Source organism: Rhinatrema bivittatum, chromosome 6 (assembly GCF_901001135.1).
Source record: "Rhinatrema bivittatum chromosome 6, aRhiBiv1.1, whole genome shotgun sequence".
Classification (NCBI taxonomy): Eukaryota; Metazoa; Chordata; class Amphibia; order Gymnophiona; family Rhinatrematidae; genus Rhinatrema; species Rhinatrema bivittatum.
Window position 1 is genome coordinate 325,928,519 of NC_042620.1, and position 21,713 is coordinate 325,950,231.

Consider the following 21,713-nt stretch of genomic DNA (forward strand, 5'->3'; position numbering starts at 1 on the left):
ATAAACCATCGCAACGGTTTACATGTAGGCACATAGACTAAGGTAATGTAGGATATCGTACATTCTAACAGGTGCCAATAAAGTTGGGTTACAATTTCATAAATAAAATCAATATTTGAGTAATATTGGTCGTCCAGGTATATTATTGAGTTACTATCTCTTTGAGATATTACTTCTTAAATGTAGGATTGAGTAAATTCATTCTCATCTGCATTACCCTGTACTTTCATTCTCTACCCTCCAGACTCTTTAGTGAAGGCTTTTTTAAAGAGCCATGTTTTTAAATTAGGTACAGCCTAATTCTAGTGAGAGAGGTCAGGGAAGAACCAGAAAAGGCGATCTACACTGCAGTGATGGATGCTACTTGTGTAGATTTCCATATCTGATAATGCTTGCCATGTTATGCTTACAAGCTGTGATATGGGATAATAAAAATATTTTATCCACTCTTTGTTGTGTGGTTGCTTTTGTTGGAACTATTGATGATTTCCATGCCCTTGCTAGTTCGCATCTACTAGCTGTCAGGATAATATGTGCCATACGATCCTGGTCTATTGAGATCCCTGGGAACTTGACGCCCAGTAAAATATGCGTTGGAGAAAAGACACTTACCCCCGGAATCATTGCTTTCAACCATTGGTTTATCTCCTGCCACAGCTTCTGCACATTGGGGCAACCCCACCACATATGTACAAAAGAACCAACCTCCCCACATGCCTGCCAATATTTATCTGAAATATGGTGTGCAAATTTATGAAGCTGTTTGGGGCATACATACCACTGATATACCAATTTATAGGCGTTTTCAATGAGGGAGGAAGCAATGTACCCCCTACCCAAATTCCGAAAGATAGACTTCCACAGCGAGGGTGTCCAGTCAAACACTAGTTCTTCAAATGGCAGATGAAATTTAATGTGGACAAGTGCAAGATGATGCATATAGGGAAAAATAACCCATGCTATAATTACACAATGTTGGGTTCCATATTAGGTGCTACATCCCAAGAAAGAGATCTAGGCGTCATAGTGGGTAACACATTGAAATCGTCGGCTCAGTGTGCTGCGGCAGTCAAAAAAGCAAACAGAATGTTGGGAATTATTAGAAAGGGAATGGTTAATAAAACGGAAAATGTCATAATGCCTCTGTATCGCTCCATGGTGAGACCGCACCTTGAATACTGTGTACAATTCTGGTCGCCGCATTTCAAAAATAAGGGAATAGCCACTGCTTATTATTGAGATTAGAAGCATGAGATCTAGCCTGCACTCCCTACTGTTTACTTGACCCTTCACCAGTGGCATTTGGACTAAAATGAGTTTTGTTCCGACTTACATCTCATGAGCAGAAGTAAATATGCACGGTTAACAGCCTGCCACACACTGTGGCTGCCGGATTTGAAAATCCGGATTTACGTGCATAAACTGCCCCAGAACGCCCATGACATACCCTAACCACATCCCTTTGGTTTACGCACATAATTGGGTCATTTTAAAATACAAGTTGATTGCACTTGGCCCAGATACTCAAACATAGGCCTTTTAAAATTCACCCTTAGCACACTGCCATAATCCCTGTAAGAGGGGCCTTGTCGGCATTGCATGTTATCCAGCATGCTCTGTTATTCCAACTTTAAAATGCTCTACTAGAAGACAGGCTCATCCGGTATCAAACCCTAAACCGTAGCTCACAAGGCCACAACCAGTCACAGAAACACATCTTCCTCAGAAAATAAGAAAATGCCATACTGGGTCAGACCAAGGGTCCATCAAGCCCAGCATCCTGTTTCCAACAGTGGCCAATCCAGGCCATAAGAACCTGGCAAGGACCCAAAAACTAAGTCTATTCCATGTAACCATTGCTAATGGCAGTGGCTATTCTCTAAGTGAACTTAATAGCAGGTAATGGACTTCTCCTCCAAGAACTTATCCAATCCTTTTTTAAACACAGCTATACTAACTGCACTAACCACATCCTCTGGCAACAAATTCGAGTTTAATTGTGCGTTGAGTATAAAATAACTTTCTCCGATTAGTTTTAAATGTGCCCCATGCTAACTTCATGGCGTGCCCCCTAGTCTTTCTACTATCCGAAAGAGTAAATAACCGATTCACATCTACCCGTTCTAGACCTCTCATGATTTTAAACACCTCTATCATATCCCCCCTCAGCCGTCTCTTCTCCAAGCTGAAAAGTCCTAACCTCTTTAGTCTTTCCTCATAGGGGAACTGTTCCATTCCCCTTATCATTTTGGTAGCCCTTCTCTGTACCTTCTCCATCGCAATTATATCTTTTTTGAGATGCGGCGACCAGAATTGTACACAGTATTCAAGGTGCGGTCTCACCATGGAGCGATACAGAGGCATTATGACATTTTCCGTTTTATTCACCATTCCTTTTCTAATAATTCCCAACATTCTGTTTGCTTTTTTGACTGCCGCAGCACACTGAACCAACGATTTCAATGTGTTATCCACTATGACGCCTAGATCTCTTTCTTGGGTTGTAGCACCTAATATGGAACCCAACATTGTGTAATTATAGCACGGGTTATTTTTCCCTCTGCATCACCTTGCACTTATCCACATTAAATTTCATCTGCCATTTGGATGCCCAATCTTCCAGTCTCACAAGGTCTTCCTGCAATTTATCACAATCTGCTTGTGATTTAACTACTCTGAACAGTTTTGTATCATCTGCAAATTTGATTATCTCACTCGTCGTATTTCTTTCCAGATCATTTATAAATATATTGAAAAGTAAGGGTCCCAATACAGATCCCTGAGGCACTCCACTGTCCACTCCCTTCCACTGAGAAAATTGCCCATTTAATCCTACTCTGTTTCCTGTCTTTTAGCCAGTTTGCAATCCACGAAAGGACATCGCCGCCTATCCCATGACTTTTTACTTTTCCTAGAAGCCTCTCATGAGGAACTTTGTCAAATGCCTTCTGAAAATCCAAGTATACTATATCTACCGGTTCACCTTTATCCACATGTTTATTAACTCCTTCAAAAAAAGTGAAGCAGATTTGTGAGGCAAGACTTGCCTTGGGTAAAGCCATGCTGACTTTGTTCCATTAAACCATGTCTTTCTATATGTTCTGTGATTTTGATGTTTAGAACACTTTCCACTATTTTTCCTGGCACTGAAGTCAAGCTAACCGGTCTGTAGGTTCTCGGATCACCCCTGGAGCCCTTTTTAAATATTGGGGTTACATTTGCTATCCTCCAGTCTTCAGGTACAATGGATGGTTTTAATGATAGGTTACAAAATTTTACTAATAGGTCTGAAATTTCATTTTTAGTTCCTTCTGGGATGTCTTTAAAATTCCCCTCCCTGTGATTCTGTAAAACACAGAAGGAAGACATTTCTATGATAAAGCTGTGTTTTCCAACCCTCTCCTGGAGGCACTCCTAAGCAGTCAGGTTTTCAGGAGATGCCTGATAAATATGTATGAGATTAGATTTGCATACATTGGAGACCCAGGGTATGTGGCAATCCTGAAATGCTCACTGGGTGGGTGGGGCTTCGAGGGAGGCTGGGGGGAAACCAGATGAGGAATATTTAACCCTCTTCCCAGGTCATAATGTAAAGAGCTCTACTCCTACTTGGAAGGTTGTTGGAATAAAATGTGTAATCTGTGTATAAAACACATATTCCTGTTTCCTCTGAAAAGAAATGGAATGGATGTATTTGATTAATGTGAAAATCAACAAAAGTTAGCACTTGTCCTACAGTCCATGCTGGCTAATCTCTTATAAAATAGGAGATGCATCTCATCCGAGACCCTCAAAGTTAGCTTGACCAATACCAATTTATGGACTTCAGGAACTTGGCCAAACCTTTTTTTTAAACCCAGCTAAGCTAACTGCCTTAACTACATACTCTGACATCAAATTCCAGAGCTTAATTGGGTGTTGTGAGAATTTTCTCAGATTTGTTTTAAATGTGCTACTTGCTAACTTCATGGAGTACCCTCTAGTCCTTCTATTATCTGTAAACAACTCACATTTACCTGTTCCAGTCCTCTCATGGTTTTGTGGACCTCCACTATATTCTTCCTCTGCTGTCGCTTCTCCAAGCTGAACAGCCCTAACCTCTTCAGCCTTTCCTCATAGGGGAGCTGTTCCATCCCCTTCATCATTTTGGTCGCCCTTCTCTGTACCTTCTTCAGTTCAGCTGGAGATGTGTTAAATTCTGTTTACCTGCATGTATTAAAGCTGACATTCTTAAGGAACGTATGCAGCCACTTTAAATTAGGAGCACACATACATGTGCCCGGAGTATTTGAAAAAGTTTGTGTGCAATTGTGCGGACAATTTAACATTCCACCGTAAGTATGCCGGCACACGCTTATGTGCATGCATGGGCACCTGCACGCTCGATTTAAAGTTACCATCCCTGGTTCCTAAATTTTAGCAGGGGATTTGGTTTAGGATTAACATCAAAAGCTCTCTAAATCCTCTTCTGTGTATTTTGGGTCTTACGTCAGAAATACAGGGTCAGTGGCCAGAGTGAAATTCTATTTATACTTAAATCCTGTTTAATTGCTAAAAGATGTCTCCTGACAACGTAGTCAGCCTGAGAGGCTCCGGATGTCTCTTACTGGAAAGCAGAAATGATGGAATTAGGCCTGGAGCACGAACGTTGCAATCCAAGCTGTGTTTGGAGCTTGTGTAGGTTTGGGGTGCATGCATTAAATATTTCTTTATGAATAATCATGTCGGGTATTGATTGCTGGGTGTGATTAAGGAGAGATTAATGTGTCGAGTTCTGCTCGTTGTTAGTGGTATTTGCACTTTGGTATCTGGGTTTGGGACGTTTATATTCTAATGAGGTTGGATTGGGCGCTTTGTTTTTGAGGGTGTAGTTTGTACATGTTAAATTTCTAAAAAGATGACATTGGAAAAAAAATGTATTTAGAGAGAGACATGTGGTATTTCTTTGTGCAAATTGTTTCTGCCATAGAAAGCAAGGCCATGGATGCAGCTTTGCATGCAGCGGCTAAGGGCCTGATAAATCCAAATTAATGCCAGGGAAGAGGCCATGACAAATGGCTATTCGGGAAGGCCACCTAAATACCAAAAGATAAATATTCAGTGCTGGAGCAGCGGAATAGCTGCTAACTGAGGGACAAGCCCCACCTGGCTCCAAGCTGTGCAATGCATGAACTGCCTTGTTTCCCTAATCCTGAGATGCATTCTGCTTCTATAAGCCGTTGAGCCCGTTAGAACGGGCGAGCTGTTGGCGCATTCGCGGCGCGTCGGTTAGAGCTCCCATGTCCTTATTTGTCACAATGAATTTCATACAGTGAAGGGTTAGCACCAGAGGCCAGACATGGTGGTTGCCTTGCTGTGCCCACGCTTGCTCTGAGCGGAGATGTTGCCCAGCTGGAGGAGGAGGAGATGGAAGGGCATTGGGGCATGGTGCCATGTACTCTGCACTGGCACTTTTATTCATCTCATTATCTCACTTTAAAAGCTTTTGTAATCTAACAGAAAATGTGCTTCTCTGTGGCTGCCCGGCACGACACGTCCATCAGAGCTTATTTGTGGTAAGTCGGTCAGAGCCCATTTATCTATATTGATGGGCATCCAGCGGAGTTCAGGTGATGTCACTTCCATATTGCAAAAGCCTGGGAACCTCTCTGAGGGTCATAAGAACATGCCATACTGGGTCAGACCAAAGGTCCATCAAGCCCAGAATCCTGTTTTCAACAGTGGCCAATCCAACTCACAAGACCCTGGCAATTACCCAAATACTAAGAAGATCCCATGCTACTGATGTCAGTAATAGCAGTGGCTATTCCCTAAGTAAACTTGATTAATAGCAGTTAACCAAGAACTTATCCAAACCTTTTTTGAACCCAGCTACACTAACTGCACTAACCACATCCTCTGGCAACAAATCCCAGAGCTTTATTGTGCGTTGAGTGAAAGAATTTTCTCCGATTAGTCTTAAATGTGCTACTTGCTAACTTCATGGAGTGCCCCCTAGTCCTATTATCTGAAAGAGTAAATAACCGATTCACATCTACCTGTTCTAGACCTCTCATGATTTTAAACACCTCTATCATATCCCCCCCTCAGTCGTCTCTTCTCCAAGCTGAAAAGTCCTAACCTCTTTAGTCTTTCCTCATAGGGGAGCTGTTCCATTCCCCTTATCATTTTGGTTGCCCTTCTCTGTACCTTCTCCATCACAACTATATCTTTTTTGAGATGCGGCGACCAGAATTGTACACAGTATTCAAGGTGCGGTCTCACCATGGAGCGATACAGAGGCATTATGACATTTTCCGTTTTATTCACCATTCCCTTCCTAATAATTCCCAACATTCTGTTTGCTTTTTTGACTGCCGCAGCACACTGAGCCGATGATTTCAATGTGTTATCCACTATGACGCCTAGATCTTTTTCCTGGGTGGTAGCTCCTAATATGGAACTTAACATCGTGTAACTTCAGCAAGGGTTATTTTTCCCTATATGCAGCACCTTGCACTTGTCCACATTAAATTTAATCTGCCATTTGGATGCCCAATTTTCCAGTCTCACAAGGTCTTCCTGTAATGTATCACAGTCTGCTTGTGATTTAACTACTCTGAATAATTTTGTATCATCTGCAAATTTGATTATCTCACTCATTGTATTCCTTTCCAGGTCATTTATAAATATACAAGCCGTTAAGCCCGTTAAAATGGGCTACATCCCTCTGTCTCTCACCTCCCCCTCATTCTCTCTCCCCTCACTCTTCACCACCCCCCTCCCCCACCCACTCCTCTCCACCCTCCCTCTCCTCTCACTCAGTCCCTCCCTCCCTCTCTCCCCCCTCTCCCTCACTCCCTCCTCTCCCTCACTCCCTCCCCCTCTCTCTCCCTCCCACTCACTCAGTCCCCCCTCTCCCTCCCTCCCACTCACTCAGTCCCCCCTCTCCCTCCCTTCACCCGCCTCCATTTCCTTCCGATGCCGTACTCGCAACTCCTCGCAGCCCACACCCACCTCCATTTCCTCCCGGCGCCGTAAGCACGACTTCCCGCAACCCTCACCCGGCTCCATTAACTCCTCCCGCTCCTGCCGGCAGATCTCGGGGGGGGGGGGGTGTCACTCCCGCGCGCGCGGCAGTGACCCCCCCCGAGATCTGCCGGCAGATCTCGGGGGGGGGGGGGGGGGGTGTCACTCCCGCGCGCGCGGCAGTGACCCCCCGAGATCTGCCGGCAGATCTGGGGAGGAGAAGTAGCGGCACCGCGCGCGCTGCTTCTCCTCCGGGCTACATCCCTCTGTCTCTCACCTCCCCCTCATTCTCTCTCCCCTCACTCTTCACCACCCCCCTCCCCCACCCACTCCTCTCCACCCTCCCTCTCCTCTCACTCACTCCCTCCTCTCCCTCACTCCCACTCAATCACTCAATCACTCAATCACTACAAACCAATCACTACAATGTTTTAATTCTTATTAAACTTGTTTATCTTTCCTTTAACTCTAATCCCAGTTAGAATAACCCCTGTTTATTGTAACTTTCTCTTCCGTGCACTTGTTTTATACTACTGTAATGTATCTTATGTTTTAGTTATGTATGTTATAATGTATTGATCACCCCTTGTTTTATGTAAACCGACATGATACGTACTCCCGTGAATGCCGGTATAGAAAAACACAAATAAATAAATAAAAATAAATAAACTCCCTCCTCTCCCTCACTCCCTCCCCCCTCTCTCTCCCTCCCACTCACTCAGTCCCCCCTCTCCCTCCCTCCCACTCACTCAGTCCCCCCACTCACTCAGTCCCCCCTCTCCCCCTCTCCCTCCCTCCCCCCCCCCCCCCCCCCCCCCCCCCGAGATCTGCCGGCAGATCTCGGGGGGGGGGGGGGTGTCACTCCCGCGCGCGCGGCAGTGACCCCCCGAGATCTGCCGGCAGATCTGGGGAGGAGAAGTAGCGGCACCGCGCGCGCTGCTTCTCCTCCCGCTCCTGCGGCCCCACTGCCATTTTTTTTTTCTGACCGACGTCCTTGCCCGCACATGCGCAGTAGAGCTGCGCTCTACTGCGCATTTGCGGGCCGTCGGTCACAGGCCATTTATAAGGTAGATTGAGACGTACTGGTCACAGCGATTATGTGCAAACTGAGGGTAAAAAAACCAAACCAAAAGCCTGTCTTCACTTTAGTGCTCTTATTCACCTCTGTTACATAAGAATTTAATATGGAAAAAAAGGCATTTTATAGTGAGAAATCGAGCTGCAGTGCATGAGGAATGACTGTCAAGCAGGATCAGCATCTGTTCTAGTGTGAAAACCTCCCAGAATTTCTCATGTGTAATCTTTACCCTCTGTCCGTCATTCACTGCTGCCCATAAAGGGGGAGAACGTTTACAGGATACAAGGCCCCTATGTCTCCTTTACACACCCCATGCAATCCCCCGGCCCCTGATGGCGAGCAGTCAGAAAGCAGGCCTGAAACCTGTGCCCAAGAACGTGAACAGCATGGGGGACGAAAGAAGGAAGAAATCTGTCCTGCTGCTCCGATCTCTGTCTGTTTGCAGTTGGAAAAAGAATCTGCGCCGGCACCCTCGCGGGTCCTGTAGTGCCCTGTGCCTTCCTCCCCCAGAGGGCAGTACTGCTGCAAGGGCCTGCGAGTGCATCTGACAGCTCCCTGCTAACTCTCTCCTCCTCCTGCCGCTGGCACTACCAGGGAGGGAGGGGGCAGGAAGGAGCCATGGGGGCAGAGGCAGGAGGGAAACCCCCCCACCCCCCCCAGAGGGTCCTTGGTGTGGTCCTGTACTTGACCCACACTGTCTCTCTGGGGCAAGTTTCCTTACATCCCCAGTCTCTCCTTTGCCCTCTTTAACGTATAGATGGATCTGCTCTGTGAGCTACGAATATATGTGGGCCTGTTCTGGATGCAAACGTTCTGTACCACATGTTTGCTGGTGACATCCAGCTCTTATGCCCTCTGGGCCCTGATTCCAGTTAGGAAATTTTTGAATTTAACGCTGGCCTAGAGAGTCTCAAACTGATTGTTTCACAATAAACTGAAATTGAACCCCAAGAAAACAGAAGTCCTGTGGACTGGAAAACAGGGTCGTAGCTCTGTCCACATGAGGGTAACCCTAGAAAGGAACGTCCTCTCATTCTTCCATCAGGTTAGAAGCTGGAGTCGTAGCTCTGTCCGCATGAGGGTGACCCTAGAAAGGAACGTCCTCTCATTCTTCCATCAGGTTAGAAGCTGGAGTCGTAGCTCTGTCTGCATGAGGGTGACCCTAGAAGGGAACGTCCTCTCATTCTTCCATCAGGTTAGAAGCTGGGGTCGTAGCTCTGTCCGCATGAGGGTGACCCTAGAAAGGAACGTCCTCTCATTCTTCCATCAGGTTAGAAGCTGGGGTCGTAGCTCTGTCCGCATGAGGGTGACCCTAGAAGGGAACGTCCTCTCATTCTTCCATCAGGTTAGAAGCTGGGGTCGTAGCTCTGTCCACATGAGGGTGACCCTAGAAAGGAACGTCCTCTCATTCTTCCATCAGGTTAGAAGCTGGAGTCGTAGCTCTGTCCGCATGAGGGTGACCCTAGAAAGGAACGTCCTCTCATTCTTCCATCGGGTTAGAAGCTGGGGTCGTAGCTCTGTCCGCATGAGGGTGACCCTAGAAGGGAACGTCCTCTCATTCTTCCATCAGGTTAGAAGCTGGGGTCGTAGCTCTGTCCGCATGAGGGTGACCCTAGAAGGGAACGTCCTCTCATTCTTCCATCAGGTTAGAAGCTGGGGTCGTAGCTCTGTTTGCATGAGGGTGACCCTAGAAAGGAACGTCCTCTCATTCTTCCATCAGGTTAGAAGCTGGAGTCGTAGCTCTGTCCGCATGAGGGTGACCCTAGAAAGGAACGTCCTCTCATTCTTCCATCAGGTTAGAAGCTGGGGTCGTAGCTCTGTCCGCATGAGGGTGACCCTAGAAAGGAACGTCCTCTCATTCTTCCATCAGGTTAGAAGCTGGAGTCGTAGCTCTGTCCGCATGAGGGTGACCCTAGAAAGGAACGTCCTCTCATTCTTCCATCAGGTTAGAAGCTGGAGTCGTAGCTCTGTCCGCATGAGGGTGACCCTAGAAAGGAACGTCCTCTCATTCTTCCATCAGGTTAGAAGCTGGAGTCGTAGCTCTGTCCGCATGAGGGTGACCCTAGAAAGGAACGTCCTCTCATTCTTCCATCAGGTTAGAAGCTGGGGTCGTAGCTCTGTTTGCATGAGGGTGACCCTAGAAGGGAACGTCCTCTCATTCTTCCATCGGGTTAGAAGCTGGGGTCGTAGCTCTGTCCGCATGAGGGTGACCCTAGAAGGGAACGTCCTCTCATTCTTCCATCAGGTTAGAAGTTGGGGTTTCCTCCTGCACTCAAAACTCGCCACAGACGCCCGAATTCTGTTTGGTAATCGGAGCCGCCCTCTCTCATTACACCAACGGCACCACCTTGGTCCCTTTTTAGATGAAGATGCATTTGCAACGTTGACCAAGGCCTGCGTTATCTCCTGTCTGGACTATTGCAGTGCTCTTTACATTGGACTGCCCAAGAAACTCGACCGCCTGCAGCTCATTCAGAACACATCTGCTCGAGCTATAAACTAAAGGCCAGAAAATGGGACCCACCCCAGATCTCTACACTGGTCCCCTACGTGTGTCACCAGGCAGTGATTAAAACCCTGGTCCCTACATTGAAGTCCCTGAAAGACTCAGCACCTGCCTATCTGCACACGCACTCACCCTTCCTCTGCGCTCACTACCCCACGGGTGCCTCATGGTGCCAGCCCCCAGAGAAATGAAAGTCAAGCTCAGCCCCTGCTCTCTGGATGAAGTCGGAGAGGCCCCAGATCTGTTCAAGTTCAGGAAATCCTTGAAAAGCCGGTTGTTTCCGGACGCCTGTGGCCTGCAGCAGCCTGCACCTTCCCGGACTCTGGAGAGGTCGGGGTTCCCTTACCCCCTCCATTGGAATCTATAGAATCCCGCGAGCCGGCAGGAGCCTTCTCTCTCTGCATTGCTCTCGCATTGTGATTTATTGTAACTTACTGCTGACTGTATCCTGGTACTTGTCACCCTTTGCAAATCCTGTTCTTTGCAGATCAGTTTATGTTCATTGTAACTCGGGTCCCTGTCGCAAGCTTGGCACTCATGATCGCCATTACCTGCATGCATACATTCCTGCGTGGCGGAGGTGCACTGTACCTGCTACTTTCTGTGTTATCGGTCAGGCCGCCTGACTTTAATTCCTTTATTTGTGTTTCAGCCTTGCCCGAAAGTGCTTATGCTTCACTTTTGGGAGCAGAAGCAGGGGCAGAGGCACTGGGACATGGTGTGTGCTATTGAATAGCTTTAGTCATGCGTGTGGGTCGCAGTGCGGTTGCGTGTGTGCAGTGAGGATTGTAGTAATGTCGGGATCTGAGAGGGAATGAGGAAGATGTGTGACTGCTGGGGGAAGGAGGGGGCGTAGGTGGGGTTATTTGTTTGTTAGGTTTATAACTGTTGACAAATGACTCCAAAATGAAACTTATTTTCACTTCTGCCATCTCTGTAGCATAGAGTAGATTAATTAAATTAATCTAATTAATCAATCAATTAATTTATTTATAAAAAAAAAAACAAACCTACATTGGCTACCAATTTCACAAAGAATTAAATACAAAACTAACTATTCTCCATAACGAAATTTACAAAGGAAACAATTCTCCCCTGGATAATATGATTGCAATCCACAAATCACCCCATACTACAAGGACCAACGACAGATTGCAACTCATCATTCCCCCACTTTCATCTGCAAAACTAACTACTACTAGAAACAGAGCCTTCTCCATAGCAGGTCCTAAAGAATGGAAGTTCTATCAGAGACTCCAAATCATTCAAAAAAGAACTCCAAACTTGGTGGTTTAGACAATCATTCACAGTCTAAGCTGAATAACCTTAGTCCTTATCCTTCTAAGAATCATCTAATTGATTTGTAAACTATCTGCTAATATCTTATACTCTGCCTTTGCTGTAAGGTTAACTGACACTATTTTTTTCACTTGCGTCATAACATGTTCCATGTATGATGATCTTTTCTGTAAACCGGGGTGAAGGCTCCCTGCTATACCTCGGTATAAAAAAGACTCTAAATAAAATAAAATAAATAAATTAATAGGAAAGAGAGTGGCCTGGGTCAGCTCCCATGATTTTCTGTGGAAGGAAAAGAAGAATTTTAAACACACACATATAATATATATATATATATATATATATATATTTTCTCCCCTAGGAAATATTGGGACCTACACAAGTGAAAAGCAGGCCTGCCCAGATCTGAGCAGGAGTAAATCTATGTGGGAGTAGAAGTTCTAGGGACGCAAATCAAAGTTGCATGTCGGGGTGGATGAATAGCTCTGTGGGCGAGGGGCTGGAGGTGGAATGGAAATTCAATAATAGTGTGCAGGAGGCAGAACCCACCTATATGCCCAATGTATTTTGGCCCTTTCGAATTGGTTGTTTTGTTCTTTCGGATAATAGGACTAGGGGGCACTCCATGAAGTTAACATGTGGTACATTTAAAACTAATCGGAGAAAATTCTTTTTCACTCAACGCACAATTGAGCTCTGGAATTTGTTGCCAGAGGATGTGGTTAGTGCAGTTAGTGTAGCTGGGTTCAAAAAAGGTTTGGATAAGTTCTTGGAGGAGAAGTCCATTAACTGCTATTAATCAACTTTACTTAGGGAATAGCCACTGCTATTAATTGCATCAGTAGCATGGGATCTTCTTAGTGTTTGGGTACTTGCCAGGTTCTTGTGGCCTGGTTTGGCCTCTGTTGGAAACAGGATGCTGGGCTTGATGGACCCTTGGACTGACCCAGTATGGCAAGTTCTTATGTTCTTATATTAGCCTCGTTTACGGCAGTCGCTAATCAGGAAAACCTGAAGTTTGGCTGTTTTTTTTGCTAGTGAAGGCCGAAATCTCCAAGAAGAGACTGAGCCCAAAGAGTTTCAAATAGTGTTTCCCCCGCCGCCGGGACTTTTAACAACTCTGTGCAGAAAGCATATTAGCAAGAGAAAGGACTCCTCTTTACAGTCACCATCTTCATCAGTTGGCTGGTTTAGATGTGGCTAGTGGTGCTGTGGCTATCCTGTGCCTTAAAATACAGAAAAGTCAGACCATCGGCAAACCAGGCTTAGGTCTTCTTTCTGGTGTCCCCAGTCATCCGTTTTTCGTTAGCAGTAGCCGGTCTGGCCTAGAGATTCATCTCTACGTAGGCGGTAACCAAAAGTGTGACTGCGTGGGGCTTGCAGCTGGTAAGAATTAGGGATGCAAGCAGAGGAGAAATCAGACCGGTACAATGCAGTCCTCCTTCCAGTAAGAGAGCGAGAGAGGTTTTCCTGTCCTTTTATAACGTAATCCTGATGCAGCTCGTGGCTTGCAGTCTCTTCAAAAGAAGCTCTTTGTTGCCTTCTCATGCAGCTCCCTAGGGTGGGATAAGTATAGTCTCAGCTGTTTGTTTTGGGATGATCTCTGTGACAGCGTTGCGCCACCATCGGGCCTTGTGTCATCCAGGACATCCGTGTAATTTGTGGGCCTGGAAAGGCAGATCGAGACGGATGCCGTGTGTTTCGTCTGGGTCCCGGAGACCCAGGGTGATCGGAGCACCGTGCCGGAGGGACTCTCCTCGAGCCACAGTCGAGGGTTTTAACTGCTCGTCCCTAAGATGAGACAAGTCAAACTGCCAGCTTTTTAAATACTTACATTTTTTTTTTTTTTAATGCTTCTTGATACGCAAATTCATTTTACCTGCAACGATGCTTTAACTAAATCAGTTGCTGTGTGCAGGTCTGCAAGGCGGCAGATTCGTGCTGCGTAGTTATGGGGGATTCCTGGAGCAGTCTGGGTTTTGCCAGATCAGGAGCGCTGGCTTAGACGGAAGAACACGAAAGCCGAGCTTTGCTTTGCTTAAAATTATTGTAAAAAAAACCCCAAACCGAGAAGCTTCCTCCTTCTCCTCTATTGATTTTATTCACCAGCAGAGTTTGACTTACCTCACTACAAAGGCACTTGCGGTGAAGTCCGAAACCTTAGGAGCCTTGTTCACAAAACAGACAGAAATGTTGTAGGGCCTGATTTGCTAAGGCTTCTCTGGGTCTATGGGGAAAATGCTTAGTCCAGGAGGCCTTAAAGGGTAAATTTCGGCAAAGCTTCTCGGCAGTGTTTATCCTCTGGGTTTGTTAGGATAATTAAAGCAGAACTGCAGTGACGGGTTTTTTTTTGCCTTGGTTGTAGCCTCGGAAGAAGCGTCCTCGCGAAGTTGTGCCCTATTCTTGTGCGGTTATGTTGTCAAGGCAAACCCTCTCTGCAGGAGGTTTGGATTACTGAGAACGAGGCAAGTAACTGCCTGACCCCGAGAAAGTGTGCAAACATCCAGGGATGAAGGCGCCTAGGCTGCGGACACGTGGGCACGTTCGCCTGCGGGTAGGATGGACGATAATCCCAAAGCCTGGTTACATAGAGAGACCAGAGCCTTTCCCAGGGTCCGGATATGGAGGAAATGTTGGGGTCTTAACTGAGCTGCTGTGGAGGGATGAGCCCATGGATACTCGGGCAGTTCCCATCCACGCAGACTTTGAGACTGTGCGGGCGGCCGCAGTAATGCAACTGTTGAGCACTTTTATCCGATCCATATCGCATGATGCTTGAACCAACAACTTCCGGTCCGTGCAGTTTTGACCCAGATTCGGGCTGTGAGGTAGAGGTGAAAGGCTGATGCCCGGGCACTGCCGGGTAGGTGAAGATCCTCTGCTCCGTCCTGCCTTCCCACGTGCTCTCCGCCATGGCCTGCGCTTGCCCCTCTGTATCTTTCTGGATTCTGACGGTGGTTTTGCCCCCCCTGCCTCTGCTGGGAGGTTACCCTGTGCATCCAGCAGCCTCCGCTGGGAGGTTTCTCTGTGCATCCAGCAGCCTCCGCTGGGAGGGTTACCCTGTGCATCCAGCAGCCTCCACTGGGAGGTTTCCCTGTGCACCCCCTGCCTCCGCTGGGAGGTTACTCTGTGCATCCAGCAGCCTCCGCTGGGAGGTTACCCTGTGCATCCAGCAGCCTCCGCTGGGAGGTTTCTCTGTGCATCCAGCAGCCTCCGCTGGGAGGGTTACCCTGTGCATCCAGCAGCCTCCACTGGGAGGTTTCCCTGTGCATCCAGCAGCCTCCGCTGGGAGGTTACCCTGTGCATCCAGCAGCCTCCGCTGGGAGGTTTCTCTGTGCATCCAGCAGCCTCCGCTGGGAGGTTTCTCTGTGCATCCAGCAGCCTCCGCTGGGAGGGTTACCCTGTGCATCCAGTAGCCTCCACTGGGAGGTTTCCCTGTGCATCCAGCAGCCTCCACTGGGAGGTTACCCTGTGCATCCAGCAGCCTCCGCTGGGAGGGTTACCCTGTGCATCCAGCAGCCTCTGCTGGGAGGTTTCTCTGTGCATCCAGCAGCCTCCTTACTGTCCCGTCCTGTAACAGCCTTGTGTTGGGACCCGTTGTTTCAGAGCTTTCCCCAGTGACAAATGTTTGCCTTTTGTACGTTCTTCACAGCCGCTGCCGCTTTTACCCATGGAAATTGCCCGCCCTCTATACACGTAAAAGTGCAGACATGGGGCCTCCGTGTGTATCCTTGTACCCGGCGGGGGGGGGGAGAGAGGGCAATGCTCTTTGAATTTTCAAAAGGACCTGCATAGTTTTTCTTGCCAACTCCCTGCACAACTTGCCCGGTGTAAGTACGGGGAGAGTTTCTGAGATAATTTTGAAAGGGAAAGGATGTGCATACTTTCACTTTCCAAGTTAGTGTAAAATCCACGGGTGAAAAGTACCCTGCGGCCTTTGCATCAGAGCGTGCAGCGTGAAAATCTCTCCTCCCACTCCATGTGGTCCCTTACAGTCCTCCAATGTGTCTATCATATTCTCGATCGATCTCTCTCTCAAACACTACTCTGTACAGACACAGTCACCCCTCATAAAACTACCCCTCAACCTCAGGGGAGCCCAACTCCAGTCCTCAGGAGCTTCAAACGGGGTATCCACTGCCTCCATCGTATGCAAATCAATCTCGTGAATATTCACTGTGGCTACCCTGAGAGGCCGACCTGTTTGTGGCTCTTGCAGACTGGAGTTGGCCACCCCTGTTGATCTGGACCCAGTGTGCCAGATGGCCAGTGACTTCAATGGTGGAATTGTAACCTCTGTGGACAATAATAGAGATTCCCTGATCTGGCCAGTTCCCTATGGGTACGGCGGTTTGATAAGGAAGGCTGTCCTTCCTACCTTCAAGCTGCTGAATCTCCAAAAACGTTACCTTAACTTTTTGTAATCCAATGTTGGATAAATGGCTCTCTGACCAAAAAGTAGAAGCAACTCTTAGTGCCTCTCTTATTTCTGACCAGATCTACCCAACCCTTACCTTTTCCTCTGTCTCTTATCAGGGAGCCATTATGTTAGTCCCCCCAGTTGCTGTGCCCGTCCGTCCCCTGCCAGAGTGCTGGGTGGAGGTGCTGCTGTTGGGCAGGAGTAGAGGAGAGTAGCACAGACGGGTTTCATTGCCTGCCATGGCTTTCCTTTGTAGAAACGGGCATTGTTTGTTTCGCAACTTGGGTCTCGCTTTAAAGTGGTCATAGAGTAAATGCATTATTGAAACAATTGCTCAGTTGTCTTTAGCAGACTGGAGTTCCAAGGTACCGCAACGTGATCGTTGGTTTTTCCTTTCACCGTAATTAGGGCAGGCAGTCTGCCTCCACTCATCAGTGTGAAACATGCGTAGGGTCATCGATAGGTGAATGCAACTCACAATGTCAGCTCTCGTTGTGCTTGATACCAAGTTTCCTAACCGGGTATGGAAGCTGCCTTTTTTTTTTTTTTTGCATTTGTAAATTGCATGGAAGACATCCCTGCCTGCTGCTGACAGAAAAATCAGCTGCAAAGCTAAAAAAATAAACTTTCTTCTTTTGTTGCTTCATGGCTCAGATATTTTCTGTGCCAAAAGTCAATCACAGTTGGAAGTGAAATGAAGCATAGCCCCAAACTGCACTGATCCCCTGCAGAGGATATGACGGGCATGGATTCTTGTTAATGCTGGTCTTTTACGTTGTGCCCTGCAGCGCACTGCGTCCAGGTATGATGCGGATCTCCAAGGAGGCCTGTGCTCGCGGTCTCCCCATTGCCAGACTCTTGCTCTAAGCACGGGCTCATGCTCAGAAAGGGAGCTTTGGTGCCCTAATCGTGGCAAAATAAAGCTCGATGTCTTGGAGAAAGGTAAGAGGAAGGGAGCAGTGAAATCTGAGGAATGTCACGAAATGACTCTCTCTTCCTCCTCCTCCTTCCGTTGGCGATACAGAGGAGCGCTACGTAGACCTCTCCGACTCGTTTGGTTTTATTCTGGAACTTTGCTTTTCAGGCCGCCGAAGATGTGCCAAGGTTGTCCTGCTTTCAGTATCAACAGAATTGGAAAGCCCTGGCCATCTGTAAAACGTAAGCTCCTGGGGCTGCGCTCTTTGCTGGGGATACCTTGGATGTGTTTGTTCTTGCTACAAGGCCGAGGACGATTCTCTGCTCTTCTCATCAGACGGGCGGGCGTGTGCTTGGACCGTGCTGGCCCGAGACAAGACTGAACCCCGGATTCCCAAGTTAATCTGCTGCTTCCATGGTCAGATTATATTCTGAGGGCACACACCGGGCATGGGGCTGCTCTGTGGGACCCCCAGACTTCTGGTTGGGGAGGAGCTCACTTGCACCAAAAGAATGCGTGGTAACAATTCCAGCCCTGTCTGCAAGCTGGAAAGCTTCAGGTGTTGCCTTAAAGTAGGAAATCTTCCATTAACTATAGGTAGAGGCTAATAAATATTCTTCCTGCTGGCTTTGCAGTAACAGCTTGGGCGACAGCAGGGTTTCCAACCCCGTTCTGAAGGCCCATCCAGCCAATCGGGTTTTCAGGATATCCGTACTGAATATGCATGAGAGATGGGAGGTGCAAGTCCACTTGTAGTGCTCTAAGAGTGCACTGCGTTCACCTTCCACGAGCGGTGAGAGTGAGGGGCCTATAGCTTGGCTGTTGTGCGTTTCCTCCTTGAATTATTCAGCGGTGGCAGGTAGCTAAAATGCAAGCTGAAACTTCAGAAGGAGCTGGCAGTTGCCAGCTGAGTTTGTTTTGAGTCTTTCTAGGATTAAGACCCACCTGATCCAGATGTGCTGACTGCACTCTCCGGGGCAAGGATTTTCATTTACAAATTACTTGAAGCAAATGTAGAACAATTCTGTCCCTTCTCATTCCCAAAACGTTGTTGCTCTTGCTGCTGCCCTCACTTATTGCTTCTTGCTGCTACTTCCAAGGACGGAGTCCAGGCCGGCTCCTGCTCCAAGCTTTTGCTGCCAGTCCGTAGGGTGCCTTGACTGGGCTACCACTCGCTGATGCCTGCTCATCTCAACCTGGCCTTCATCTGCTGCCTCTGGGCTAGCACTCAGAGGCCACGGTCAAGCTTGGCCTCAGCAAGGCCCTCTTTCTGCCGCACCTAACTCAGAGAGTTGTGGGATGCAGTAAACAATGTGCCATTTCCATAAGTATTGGTGCCGTATTTGCTATGAGGTGTTCTTTGCACTGTGTTCCATTTAGAGGGCAACCTCCAAAGAAATCTGTCCCAGTAACCAAGCAGTATCCCCTCAGGAGCTGGAAGTGCAGCGTATGTATTTCTAGCCTTGGCAAAAAAGAAGGTGGGGGATGGGGAGAGGTCGTGGAAGGTGTGAAGTAGGCTCGGGGATTATTTGATTTTGAACTCCACAGGTATACCTTACTGCATGCAATTTGCAAACTCCGCAGGTACGGTTCCCCTTTGAAAATAACTTGCAGACCCACGTAGCGCATACATGGCAGGTCATAATTTTTCACATTTCCATTAACCTACGGTTTGTCCTGAAGCTTGTATAGTAGAAAAAAATGGATGCGTAAGAAATACCTTGAGAGATCTCCCAAACACCACAAAATTGAGACTAGAACTCCCAGTGCTTGCGATATTTCACCGTCGATATTCCAGTTGTTCTAGGTGGACTGCAGTGCCCTTTGGGTCCAGTTGCAATGCACTGAGTTACCGGCCTCGGTATTTCTAGCATCTTAGCAAGTTGCACTGACATTTCCCAGGTGTGGGCCTGCAGACGTTGCAGAGGTTCAGGATGGCCTCAAAGGAGTCACCCATCCAGTCCTCAGGCTGGCGAGAAATCCCCCAGAGAGGCCCAGGTCTACCATCTCTGGGGGGGAGGGGGGGAAGGTGGAGAAAACGCCCCAAAACTAAATATCGACTCCTATTCAGAGCATTTTCTCTATCTTGTTATTTCTACCAGGAATAAACTCCAAAGTAGGTAATAACTGGAAGGAAGGTGGCTTGGCGAGGTTTGGACCATTAATTGAGATAAATCTCTGTGAGCTTTGAGAAACATTTTTATTCCTAATAAACACATTCTAGATTCTCTCTTTACAAAAAAGAGAGAAAGTCTTGGCACAATCTGCTCTGGTGGAGGATTTGTGCTTGAGGCGGGACGCTGCACTAGGTCTGACTTTCGGTTTAATCACTGCCCCGTGAGGCTCGTCTGCTCTCACAAATGACTGTGGAGTTAAATGGGAGACTGAAGTGAATGCAAAACGGCAACAGCAGTGGAAACAAATGGAACAAAAGTTGGCTAAAATCTGTTTCATCTAACATTCTGGAAGTCGTCCTCTGCTTGAGGCCTTTCATTGTGCGATTCAGTTACATTTCTAAATTGGCACCCAGTATCCAACTTGCAACACTTTGTTTTGCCTTTGCTGCCCGAGCGTCTCCCTCCAGGCTCACGTTGTTCTGATTTTGGCCATGGGGCAGGAAGAGCTCTCCTGAGAAAAAGCGGTCAGTGTGTCGTCCTGTAGGCGGCAGGACTGGGCACTTTTCTTTAAAAACAAAAGTAAACTATTCTCTGCTTTTACAGAACTAAGTATTCCTAAATTCTGGGTTATACTGGGGAAAGTAGGGGATTGGGTCCTGTGCTGGAACCACATTGCTCTTATGGGACAATCGACTTTGACTTGCAGTGTTTTGACTTGAGACACAGTTTTCAGGAACCAGTTGTCTTAAATTTGAGGGCTTCCTTACCAGATATTTTACAGCTGGGTCCTAACTCTGGTGGACTCCATAAAATATTCCCATGTACCTCCGATAATGGTTGGAGGTTGGGGCTTACCTGTGCTGGAAATGTCTGTTTAACAATGGTAGAAGACAGAATTAAATAGCTCCTTCCATGGGATCCAAGAAACTATATATTGAATCTGCCGAGCAGCAGTGCAGTGTAACTTAGGCAGGCATTTTGTCTGACTGCTGCCTCTTGTGCGGTTGCTTCTCATGGAAGGTGCCGTGTGCGGCTCGCTAGGACGGAGGATTTGCGTTGTATGGAAACGATTATTCTTAGGTGGGGAAATTTTCTAGAATGTTGGAAGCTTCCCAAAATACACGTTGGAGGGTTTAGACATGTCGGCTATAGGGTTTTTTTTTTCTTGTTTCTTTGCCTGAACTTTGAAATTAGTTTTTAAAACTTTGATAAGAGTGAGAGGTATAAATGATTCATACATACATATATGCTACATGCCTGGGCTTGGCATGGTGGAAAACCATATGCAGCCCCTCTTTAACCTGCTATTTGGTGATCGTGCAACTTCATAAAGAACTTCTTTCAAATAAACCCTCCCACAAAAATAAACTGCCACCTGAATGTGTGCTTTCCGGGTGCTGGATTTGCTGTGGGCACTTTACCTGAAACTCGTGCGACGTTTTAGGTACTCTCTCGTTCTTTTGACAGTTTGTTTACTGGAACCTTGTCTTTACCTGGTTTATTCTGCTCCAGTTGGTGACTGCTCTTCCTTTTCTTTAAAGGCTGCAGATGCACATGCTGAACGGGGCTCTTCTAGCGTTGCTTTTCCCGGTGCTCAATACACGACTGGTGAGTAATCTGATCCATTTTTTTTCTTCCTCATCCCGTTTTAATTTCCTTCTCCTTTTATTTGGCTCTGGTTCTTTTCTCCAGGCAGTTTTCTTGTGCTCCTTTTGGGCTTTCCACTCACTCTAACCCTGGCCTGGGATTTAGGGCCTTGTGCCTTTGTTGGTCCTTGGCCTGGGGCCATGCACCATGACCCTAAGTCTGGCTGTTCTGTGATAACGGGGACTCCCTCACCAGGGTAGCTTTGCAGCATCTCCAGCCCCAACCAACCCAGGAATGAAAGCTATGAAGCGGGTTGATGGTTCTGGAGCGCTCAAGGCGGCTTACAAATTGTTGACATGACCAAGACATACAATCAAACAGCAGTAAATCAAGAGGTTTTTAAAGAACATCTAAAAGGTTGGTACATTTTGCTGTTTCGCTCAAGTACAGGACATTTTGCTGTTTCGCTCAAGTACAGGACATTAAAGGCAAGAACAAAGAGGGATTGAAGAGGAGGAGGAGAGGATGAATTGGGAGAAGAGGGGCTTCAGAGAGTAGGAATGGGGGTGAGCGCTGGATGGTTGCTGCAGGGTGAGCGCTGGATGGTTGCTGCAGGGTGAGCGCTGGATGGTTGCTGCAGGGTGAGCGCTGGGTTAGCACTGGTACGGTGCTTGTGGGGTACTGCGAGGGGAGAGCGAGGGGCGACACGAAGGGGCGAAACAAAGGGGCAGGCCCCTTTGTTGCGCTCCTTCGTGCGCGTGACGCCCGGCGCGCGACGCCAG

General features: G+C 47.5%; 1 protein-coding gene across 1 annotated transcript in view; it reads left to right on the forward strand.

Annotated features, from left to right (window-relative positions):
- The window catches only part of TMEM164 (transmembrane protein 164), a 98,317-nt gene that overhangs the window by 50,048 nt on the left and 26,556 nt on the right, over positions 1-21,713 (forward strand). The window contains 1 exon segment of the mRNA XM_029607625.1: positions 20,886-20,952. Coding sequence (XP_029463485.1) covers positions 20,886-20,952 — 67 coding nt within the window.